This window comes from Propithecus coquereli, unplaced genomic scaffold (assembly GCF_000956105.1).
Source record: "Propithecus coquereli isolate 6110/MARCELLA unplaced genomic scaffold, Pcoq_1.0 Scaffold232, whole genome shotgun sequence".
Lineage (NCBI taxonomy): Eukaryota > Metazoa > Chordata > Mammalia > Primates > Indriidae > Propithecus > Propithecus coquereli.
This window is the reverse complement of record NW_012147864.1, coordinates 3,723,259-3,733,608: the sequence shown is the minus strand read 5'-3', so window position 1 is coordinate 3,733,608 and position 10,350 is coordinate 3,723,259. Positions and strand designations below refer to the sequence as shown.

The following is a 10,350-nucleotide window of genomic DNA, read 5'->3' as shown; positions in this document are numbered from 1 at the left end:
GCACTCACCCTAACCAGGGCAACAGAGTGAGACTCTGTCTCAAAAAAAAAAAAAATCCTTTCTTCCTTGACAATCCTCATCTCAGTGGCTTTCTGTGGGGGGTGCAACATTGAACCCCCCTTATGGGTTTGTTAACAAGGTCATTAAGGTACAACGAGGTCATTAGGGTGGGCCTTCATCCAACGTGACATGTCCTATAAGAGGCAATTAGGGCTGGGTGCAGGGTATGTGCCAGGCTGAGACGAGAGGATCACTTGAGGCCAGGAGTTCGAGACCAGCCTGGGCAACATAGCAAGACCCCTATCTCTACAAAAAATTTAAAAAATAAAATTAGCCAGGCATGGTGGTGCACTCCTGTAGTACCAGTTACTCAGGAGGCTGAGGCAGGAAGATTGCTTGACCCCAGGAGTTTAAGGCTGCAGTGAGCTGTGATATCATCCTTGCACTTCAGCCTGGGCAATAGAGCAAGACCCTGTCTCTTTAAAAAAAAAAAAAAAAAGGCCAAGGATCAAGGAAATAGCTCTGCCAACACCTTCATCTTGACTTCCAGCCCCCAGAACTGTAAGAAAACACTCTTTGCTGCATAAGCTGCTCAGTCTGTGGCACTTTGCGCAGCAGTCCTAGCAGACTAACCTACTGCGTGACGGGGAGGTGAGGCTGAGGGCAGCTTCTAGGGTCTAGGGTCTAGGGTCTAGGGTCCAGGGTCCAGGGTCCAGGGTTCAGGGCTGGGGTCTGACTGCTCCGACGGCTGCAACCACAGCCTTCTCCCTCCCCTGCACCCCTCCCTCAACCTGGCCTTAAACTCGTCCAGGCTGTGTCCCTGGGCCCCATCCAGGCTGCAACTGTCCGAAGGACACAAGACTGTGACCTACCTACTTCCTGGCATGCTTGAGGCTGGGCACAGGAGACAGGCTAACTGCTTAGCCCCAGAGTCCTACGTAAGCTGCCCATCTCTGTGCCTCAGTTTCCCCACCTGAAAATTTAGGGCTTTGCATAAGCTCACAGCAAAGTAAATGTCCCTTTGAGTATCTCTGAGGTGACTGGATTTTACACCTCTGGACCAGGCACTCTTATTTTATTTTCTTTTTCTTTTTTCTTTTATACCTACAGGCTGGTCTTACCAACGGACCAGGCACATTCTTAACAAGGGGCCCACTGGTGAGAATTCAGGAGAACCATGAACTTGCATGAAAAAACAAAACAAAACAATCTCTTCACTGTCACCAACATTTTACTGAAAATCTGAAAATCAATCTTTGTTTCGTTCCATTCTGAGTGTTGGCAACAAAACAAGCCATTATCAGCTGGACCTGTAACTTCACAGGGCGGAAATCACAGACGTTTCCTACCCATGCTACCAGGCTGCAGGCGTTCCCACACATGGAAGCCACATTTCCCGCTCCTCAAAGCTTCAGAACTTACAGTCCTAATTAGATCCCCGCTAGACCTCGGCATTCCATGTGTTAATAATGCAACCACTTAGATTACTAAATCACCCATCAAAACAGTATTTTGGTCACTGTCTCTAGTATAACTGATTTCCTTGCAATCCTATGGAATTTATTCTATGCATTTAATGACTTTATCTAAGCAGGGGTCCTCAGGCTTCACCTGATACCAAAAAGGTTCCCACGGCAGGACAGGCTGAGACTCCTGCTCTGCTGCGAGAGGCCGTCACTGTGCCAGCGGTGCTGACGGACGTGGAAGATCCGGCAGAGCGACATGAGCGCCCTGCGGCCGAGAACCGGCCCGGGACCCCGAGGAGTCACAGACCCTCTCCGGGCCTCAGTTTCCCAGCCTGTCAGGTGGGTGCAATGCTCACCCGGCTCTCTCCGGAGCATGCCAAGGGCAGTGAGCGGGGGTCCCTCCAACCCCGCCTCAAGCGCCCCCCAGAGACGGGGGGCCCTGCGTGACGACCCGCCGAGCCTCAGCTTCCCCGACTGTAACCTGGACGCAGTAACAGAAACCGTTTACCGCAGGCAGGGCTGGAGCCCGAGGAGCGGCCGGCGTGGAGAGCGCACCGCTGCGCCAACCCGGGCCCCGAGGTCCCCCGACCCTAACCCCGGCATCCCGCGACCCCCCGACCCCGGCGTCCCCCAACCCCGCCAGCCCCGTTCACCTGCCAGCGCCGCCATCTTGGCCTCGGCCTTCAGACAACCTCTGCGGTCCGTTCCCCTAAATCCTCCGGGTCCGCCGGCCCGGAGCGCGTGCGGAAACCGGAACCCAGGCCCACGACGTTCCGCCGCGCTTTCGACCTCGGTGGTCGCGCCCGCGCCCCCCCCACACCCACCCCGCCAAGAAGTACACAGCATGACGTCGGGGCGCGCGTGGAGGTCGCGGCACCCGGGCAAAATCAGAGGCCACGTCCGCTTCCTCATCACCGCGGGAAGCAAAACGCATACGCGTCCCTGGGTGGGCTCGAACCACCAACCTTTCGGTTAACAGCCGAACGCGCTAACCGATTGCGCCACAGAGACAGCGTTGCAACATGGCGCCCCGCGCGGCCCTACGAGGCATGTGCACCCCACGCGCCGGGAGTGAGCTGCACCTGCGCACGGGCGTCGCTTTGCGGGGCGGAGTCCGGGCAAGAGCGACCCCTGCCGCGCCGCCGAAATAGCTCAGTTGGGAGAGCGTTAGACTGAAGATCTAAAGGTCCCTGGTTCGATCCCGGGTTTCGGCAGGAGTTTTGGCGCCCCGAACGACCGGGGGAGGGCTCAGACACGACAGGCAACCCCAAACCCCTCTTCCCACACCCAAGATGTTAGGATCCCAGCCCAAATTCCTCCCATGTACTCCCACCACAAACCCTGATTTTCAATCTTTTCTAAACTGGTGGCTTAGAACCAGTGTTCATGATAAACACTAACACTAAACACCCAAACTAGCACAATGGAGCTTGCAGAATGCTTTCTGCTTGCAGGTCATTCGACTGGGACAATCCGTCTATTTTAAAGACTGGGAAACTGAGGCCATGTAGACAAATACAGGACCACACCGGGTGGTGGGCCAGGCCAAACCAGGGACCTGTCCTCTGAGAGCTCGTGTCTGAGTCTGGAGGAATGAGGCAGGCAGGAGGCTGGGGCCCAAGGCCACTACACCTGAGGGGCATCTGCCAGGAGAGAGGAGGATGTCAGATCTGGGCTGGGAAGAACTGCAGGGCAGGGACTGGAGAGTCGACAGAATCTGAAGGGCTGTTGGGTGCACAAAGCCCTCTTTCCTCTGCAGCTGCCCCTGCTGTGTGGCTTTTAAATGTATTTACGTAGCCTTTTTATATAAGAATAACTTTACATGTACAGAAAAGTTCTGGATAGTTCAGAGAGTTCCAGTTTACCCCGCATCCAGTTTCCCCTATTATCATTTCACGTGAATGCCGTATGTTTGCCTCGGTTAACGCACTAATATCGGCACATTGTTATTAGCTGAAATCTACGCTTTATCCAGGTTTCCTCAGTTTCCCCTAATGTCCTTTCCTGCCCCGGGGCACCGTCCAGGCCCTGCAGGACGTTGTTCCCGATGCCCTGGAAGGCCTGAGCAGGGCTGGCCAGGATCTCTCGTGGGGGAGCGCCCTCCATCAGGGTTTGTTTCTATCTTACAGATTTTTGTTAATGCTTGGTTGGATTTTTTTTTTTTACAGGGTTGGGGACAGCAACGTGCTGTGTCCCTGGCATGTCACATTCAGATCATGCCAGCCAGCATCACGGATTCTTCCCTGAAGGAACAGGAACCTGGCCATTGTGGGTTTTGGGGGCTCTCAGCCTTAGCACTGGTGGCAGGGGTGACAGAGTGCTCAGTCCCTGGCCATGGCTGGTCTGGAGGGAGGGCTGGGGCAGACAGGGCCCCCTGGGCTCACCTCTGCCACCCACACAGCGTCTTCACGTTCGAGCAGGACGGCCCTGTGTGACCAGCGACGGACAGTGCTGCTCTCAGGGGAGCCGGCTGCCAGGGTCAGGGGACACGCCAGTGGCGTGAGGGGCCTCCCGCCAACACTTTGCCCTGAGCGGGGCTCCTCAAGGCCCAGCCCTGGTCAAGCCTTTGGATGATGCAGCTCCAGCCACCAGGTGACTGCAGCCTCGCGGGACACCTGGGACCACCTCGAGGAGTCCCAACCCACAGAGGCTGAGAGAGAGAACGTTTCCACCACTAGGTTTGGGGTGACGTTCCAAGGGCAGGTGTCACCTGTGCGTGTGGCTGGAGGGTGGATTGGCTGCATGGAAGGCAGTGCTGGGCTCAGGGACTCAGGGCCCCAGGACACTCCAGAAACGGGGACCACAGGGCCAGGTCTGCTGGGAGAGTGGGCTGGGTGGGGCTGGCCGGCGGGCCAGGGGCCAACAGGGAGGCGGGAAAGAGGCCGGGGAAGGCAGACTCTGGCCGCACCAATGTGATTTTCCATGCTTTCGAATTCTCGCCCTGTGCACGTCGTCTTTTTTAAAACTGACGTTTTAAAGAGCTGCCACAGTGTCGCAGGGAAGCCTCCGTGCCTGGGAGTGGCTACTTCACTCAGGGGAAATGAGATTCTCTGGGGCACCGTCTTGGGCTGGAACCAGTAAAGCCATCGCCTTCGACAGAGGACAGAGGATGGGACAGAGCTAGTTTTCTTGCACCGCGACCCTCTGGCCTCGGTTCCCTTCCACCTGGGGCCGGTTGCAGAGGCCGCTGGAAAGGCACCTGCCCGGCTCCTTCTCCCGAACAAGTGAACACAGCAACCACAATGCACAAGGAAGCTGCCTGCCTCTGCACCTCCTCCAACGAAGACTGTTTCCTAAGAAACACAGGAGCACATTGAGGAACCACGTTAAGTGGAAATCACACAAAGGGAAAAAAAAAAAAAAAAACCACAGGAACGTGCTGACGTTTCTGCAGCGATGTATTCACACCAGACACCTTTTTAAAACTGCCATTTAATATCAGACAAGATGCATAGAAAAACAAACGCCACATCGTGTTAATCACACAGTACAGTCACGAGAAAGGACACACCATCCATCTATTTTTGTCCTTTTAAAACCTTTTAGGAAATGCATCTTGCACAAAGTGCCAGGAAAACAGAACTGGCTTTCGGTACGTTCACGAAACAGTTTTCCGAAGCGTGGAGACCATGACAACCCAGACAGATCCAGCACGAACGCAAGCCCTGGGCTCCGCTTCCCGGAGAACGTCAGGGCGCGACGGTGCTTCCCGGGCTCCAGGGGCACAGGCCCGGCCGGGGCCCCCCCACCCGGCCGCAGAGCAGCCTCCTCACCACCGACAGCGCCGGCTCCTTTCTTCTAAGAGCTGGTTATCAAATATTTCTTTTTCCCTTCAGAAAACAAAAGATACTTCATTTTAGTCATTCATCATTGTGTTTTAAAGATTACAAAACAGGGAGGTTCCTGTTCATGGGGACAGAGCTTCAGTCTAGGGACATGAGAAAGTTCTGGAGATGGAGGGTGGTGACGCTGCACAGCTACGTGGATGTGCCTAATGCCACTGAGCTGTGCACTTAAAAAGAGTTAGGATGGTAAATTTTGTTATGTGTATTTTAGTACAATTTTTTAAAAAGATATTTTCAGAAAGAGTATGCAGTATCAAATTGAGCCTACTACGTGACCTCCCTGTAAAGAAAAGTCACACTAATGATCGTGCGCCCAGCAGCCTTGTGGGAACAGGGCCACGCAGGACAGAGGTAAACCGGGACGTCGGTTTTGATGCTCGATCAGCAGATCCTTGGAGCCTCGTCTGGCTGGAAGGAGGCGGCCATGGAGACAGTGGGAGGTGCGGGAACGGCCCCCACCACGACCTTGGCCACAAGGTTATACAGCTGGCCTGGGCACAGCTCCTCAACCGTGACTCCCAGGTGAAAAGGACACCAGGAGGGAGGGGACCTCCCTCCGCGACGCCATCGTGTAGGCCTGAGACGCGTTCACGTTCCATCCGGCCATCGGAGGCCCTGATCCTGGTGCCAGGACGCCGATGTGCTCCCAGAAGCGTGACTGAGGCCCCAGGTAAATAGTGGACACCACCAGGAGGGGGCCGCACCTCCTCCTGCCATGCGGGAGGACTCCCGGCTCTCCCGGAAGCCCTTGTGACAGTGTGCCCGCGACGGCAGGAGCCCTGGCCCCGTCAGCCTGGACGGAGACCCTGCCCTGGCCTCGGCCTGCTGCTGCCTGCAGGCCCCGCCTGGCTCCGGCAGTGCCTGGCACCGAGCCCAGAGAGGGGATTAGGGGCTCTGGGGCCAAACAGCCAAGGTGGCTAAACACATCGATGTGAGAGAAACATCTTGATCACAGCATTCTTCTGCCTCACCAGACACCGTCTGGGGTGACTGCTGCCTCCTAATCTTGCTGCACAGCCCTCACAGCCATGGACTGGATCAAGAGGGAAAAAAGTTCAAAATACAAACATCAGCCCTGCAGAGAGATTAGGACGGACACGCCCGGCACGCGACCAGTGCTCTGCATGTGCGGCTGCTGCAGGATCAGCCCCGAGGCTGGGGATCAACCCCAGGAAAGGCCGTGGCTGAGCTGCAGGCCTTGGACGCATGTCCAGCTCTGCCCACCACTGACCAGCTCAGAGACCTGGGCCACCACCAAACCCGTCTACAGAACAGGAATGTCCAGCGCTGCCTCCGCGGGGCCTGTGGCCATTCCCCAGCCCTACACTAACGTGCATTTTGAGGACAAGTAGGCTGCAGGCAGCTCCAGCCAGAACTGCCAGCTAACCAGAAACAAAACCCCTGAAGACATGAACTGAGAACGGTCTGGAAACAGGGCTTGAAGAGGCCTACCGGTAGCTCAGCGAAGGTCCCTTTATGTACTTCTCCTCAGCCGTCTTGTAGTCCACCGCGTCCACTGCAGAGATGGCGCAGATGATGGCCTGCAAGAGGGGGCAGCAGCTCAGCTGTGGCCGGCGATGCCTGGCCAGTCCGTGGGCACACGTGCCTGGGACACCTCGAGGGGCCAGTGCAGCTGGCTGTGGCCTCCAGACACCAAGCCTCTGCTCGTGATGAAGCCTCTGAATCAAAACCCACAATGCTATTGTGTGGGCTAGAAACTCATTCACGTCACTAAAACCAGAGAATAAAAGGGAAGACCCAAACACACAAATCCATTTTAAAAAATCCGGAGATTTACTGCAAAAAAAAAAAAAAAAAAAAATTTAAGGCCGGGCGCAGGGGCTCATGCCTAGCACTCTGGGAGGCCAAAGCGGGAGGATCACTTGACACTTGAGGCCAGGAGTTCGAGACCAGCCTGAGTGAGACCCTGTCCATACAAAAAAATGTAAAAATTAGCCCAGCGTGGTGGTGGCATCTGTAGTCCCAGCCACTCTGGAGGCTGAGGTAGGAGGATCCATTGAGCCCAGGAGTTGGAGGCTGCAGTGAGCTGTGATGATGCCACTGCACTCCAGCCTGGGCAACAGAATGAGACCCTGTCTCAAAAAATAAAAAAAAATTCAAAGCTACGATGAAAGGATCTGAATACACGATGGGTATCAGGGGATCACTGTTAACCCCTAAGGTGAAGTAACAGTGCTGTGCTAGGTGCAGAGCAGGCTCCCCTGGGGCGTTCTCTGGGGTGGGCCGTCCTGGGCCCTGCAGGTGCTTCCACCACCCCAGTCATAACCACAAATGTCCCCACACCACACCCAGAGTCCCCTCAGGGCAGAAATGCCCTGTTTTAAAGAAATACACTATGGTATTTACGGGTGAAAAATGTCTGAGGTTTTTTTTGCCCAGAGAAGTCATCCCAGGGGGGCCATGTGCTCGCGAGAGCTGACTGTGCGTTTTCTTTCTGTACCTGTGTGGAAGTTTCCAGTTACGGAAGGTGAATGGTTTTGAGTTTGATAACGTCTTTCTCGTGCAAATGCCCAGCAGGGCCTCCCTGACGTCCCAGCTGTGAACCTCACCAAACCCCAGCCTGGCTGAAGTCCAAGATCATGGACCATCCTAACCACGGCTTCGCGGCTCTCGCTGGGCGTCCCAGGACGCGGCCCTGGTGCCCTGTGTGTGCTGAGAAAACCGAGCCTCCTCCAGCCCAAGTCACCTCTACCCCTGACAGCTCCCATCCTTGCACGCGGCACACGCTCCCCAAGCCCCCACAGATGTGGCCGGCAGTCACCTCGGGCAGAAGCACGTCCAGGACGAACCGGATCCTGTCGCCATGGGTGCGCGTCAGCACGGTGCTGCCCATCTCCTGGCAGACGCCCTGCAGGTACTTCACCACCAGGTCCAGCTGCTCCTCATCTTCCAAGTATGTCTCCACGCAGGTCACGGGCTGGCTGGAGCTCAGGAAGGTCTCCAGCCAGCGCGACGGCCGCTTGCTCTTCAGCACAGCACGCAGGTGGCTCTCCGCACCCCGGGCCTTCACGATGTACTCCACCAGCTTCTGGTTGGCCCGGTCTCGGGCGGCCCGAGAGCGGTCGGGAAGCACCTTCCTGCAGGGCTGCCTCCACCCAAGGGCGCTGTCCACCTCCGGCTCCTTGGGGTCCCCTAGGCTCAGCTTTGGGAACCTGGTCCCCAGGGCGTCCTGCTGGATGGACTTCCGCACCGGGTAGCCTGCAAAGGACGTACTGCTTAGGGGCCAGCGCTGGGCAGACGGGTCTCTGCTGCCTTCCCGCCGCCACTGAGCAAACCTTACCCTCCACAGCCACACTCGGGTTGCCCAAGGCTGGGAGTCTAGGACCCACGGGTGGCCCCAAGGGCCTCATGTTTCCTGAGAGCCACTGGAGAGAAATTTCCATGTCCTGAAAGCTCTTCCTTTGGGAGGATCCCTGGTATTTCCCGCTGACCGGGCCCTTTAGCCAAATTTAACGGTGAAGAGCAGAGCACCCCCCCTCCCACCCAATGACGAAGAATCAATACGGCTATTTCCGCTCCTCTAACGGGGGGGCGGGTGGTGGGGGAGGGTTGGAGGGGGTGGGGACGGACCCTGTGCCCTCAGTCACAGACACACGACACCAGGCAAGGAGAAGTGCTGGTCAAATGCTTTAGTGTTCAGTGATGGCCTCCAGCCTTAGCAGGGACAGGGTGGGTGGCTCATGCGCCCAGGAGCCCAGGCCAGACTCGGGGAGCAGCCCTGCCACATCCTGGGGGTGCCCAGTTCTGTGTGGACGTGGACGGCCCAAGGCTCAGTACACCCCCTGCCACAGCCCGGGACACCAAAGACTGTCTTCCCAGGGGCTGAGAAGCAGCTCGTACTTCCACAGACGGGACGCAACTTACTTATGTGGGCGGCGTAATACTCCAGGAATGAGCCAGTGAAGGACCCACAGCCTACGGGGAGGAAGGGAGCCGAGTTTAGACACACGGGAGACTCTGGAGACATCCTCCAGGCTCTGGGACCAAAACACCTCCTTGAGGGACTTTCAGGCTAAGCCTGACCCAGACACCTCTTCCCACGAGGGTGTCAGGGTCACAGTCGCTGCTTCCGCCACCCCAGGAAAGATTGCTGGGCGTGAGTCTCCTGGGGGGACCAGAGGACACCAACGCATTTCACTAACAAGGCCCACGTTCTATAAATTCCCCACGCAGACTTGGGACAGACGGAAACCAACTCTCACTGAAAGGAAATTCCATCTTCCATGTCTGCCAGTTGTGTCCACTCCGCCCAGGGGCCTGCCCTCCACCCGCCATGGGGAATGGATGCCCCACTGCTCTGGGCCGTGCGGAGCCCCCACGCACCTAACCGGACCCTGTAGTCGGTGATGAGGGACACGCACCAGCCGATGGCCTGGTCGAAGTCCTCCCTGGCCTTGTTCTGCAACGAGAGCCCACAGCAGGCATCAGCGCAGCAGTGTGGGGCGCCCAGGCACCTGCTCCAGAGGCTGCTCGCTGAGCCCTGGACCTGACCTTGGGGCCCATTTCCTCTCTTGTTAAGGGACTGGCAGAAATGCACCAGGCCCAGGTCTGGTCCCCGAACTACTAAAAATATGGCCACCGGTCGCCCCTCGCGCTGGGCCAGTCCTAAGGCGTAGACGGCAGAAAACACCTCAGGCGTGGCCAACACGTCATCAGACGAAGAAGACATAAAAAGTCTTATGAGCAGGGTGCGGGGTGCACGCCTGTGGTCCCAGCTACTTGGGAGGTCGAGGCAGGAGGATCACTTGAGCCCAGGAGTTGGAAGCTGCAATGAGCTGTGATGATGCCACTGCACTCTAGCCCGGGTGACAGAGCAAGGCCCTGTCTCTAAATAAATAATAAATAAATAAAAATAAAACATGTTACAAAATACTTCGTTCTAAGTGGCGCCTGTGCCTGCTTGCACCGCCTGGAACGAGGGGGGCCAGCCCAGGGCAGGGACAGGTGTCAATGCCAGGACATGCCCAGGCCTCCCCGTCCTCACCAGCAAGATGAGGATGACACCCCCGTCCGTCCAC

At 56.9% G+C, this 10,350-nt stretch overlaps 2 protein-coding genes and 2 non-coding genes across 4 annotated transcripts in view; 1 reads left to right on the top strand and 3 right to left on the bottom strand.

Annotated features, from left to right (window-relative positions):
* NDUFS7 (NADH dehydrogenase (ubiquinone) Fe-S protein 7, 20kDa (NADH-coenzyme Q reductase)) overlaps positions 1–2,171 on the bottom strand; it is an 8,688-nt gene extending 6,517 nt beyond the window's left edge. Inside the window, exon 1 of the mRNA XM_012645455.1 lies at positions 2,120–2,171. Coding sequence (XP_012500909.1) covers positions 2,120–2,135 — 16 coding nt within the window. The 5' untranslated portion in view covers positions 2,136–2,171. The remainder of the gene's footprint in view (positions 1–2,119) is intronic.
* A 232-nt stretch (positions 2,172–2,403) lies between these two features.
* TRNAN-GUU lies at positions 2,404–2,477 on the bottom strand. Its single transcript has one exon. It is a non-coding gene; the product is annotated as a tRNA-Asn (tRNA).
* A 130-nt stretch (positions 2,478–2,607) lies between these two features.
* On the top strand, positions 2,608–2,680 carry TRNAF-GAA. Its single transcript has one exon. It is a non-coding gene; the product is annotated as a tRNA-Phe (tRNA).
* A 2,231-nt stretch (positions 2,681–4,911) lies between these two features.
* Positions 4,912–10,350, bottom strand: part of LOC105811287 (PWWP domain-containing protein MUM1) — a 17,422-nt gene continuing 11,983 nt past the window's right edge. The window contains exons 9-13 of the mRNA XM_012645451.1: positions 9,656–9,731; positions 9,197–9,247; positions 8,094–8,530; positions 6,764–6,852; positions 4,912–5,296 (exon numbers count right to left, since the gene is read on the bottom strand). Coding sequence (XP_012500905.1) covers positions 5,236–5,296; positions 6,764–6,852; positions 8,094–8,530; positions 9,197–9,247; positions 9,656–9,731 — 714 coding nt within the window. The 3' untranslated portion in view covers positions 4,912–5,235. The remainder of the gene's footprint in view (positions 5,297–6,763; positions 6,853–8,093; positions 8,531–9,196; positions 9,248–9,655; positions 9,732–10,350) is intronic.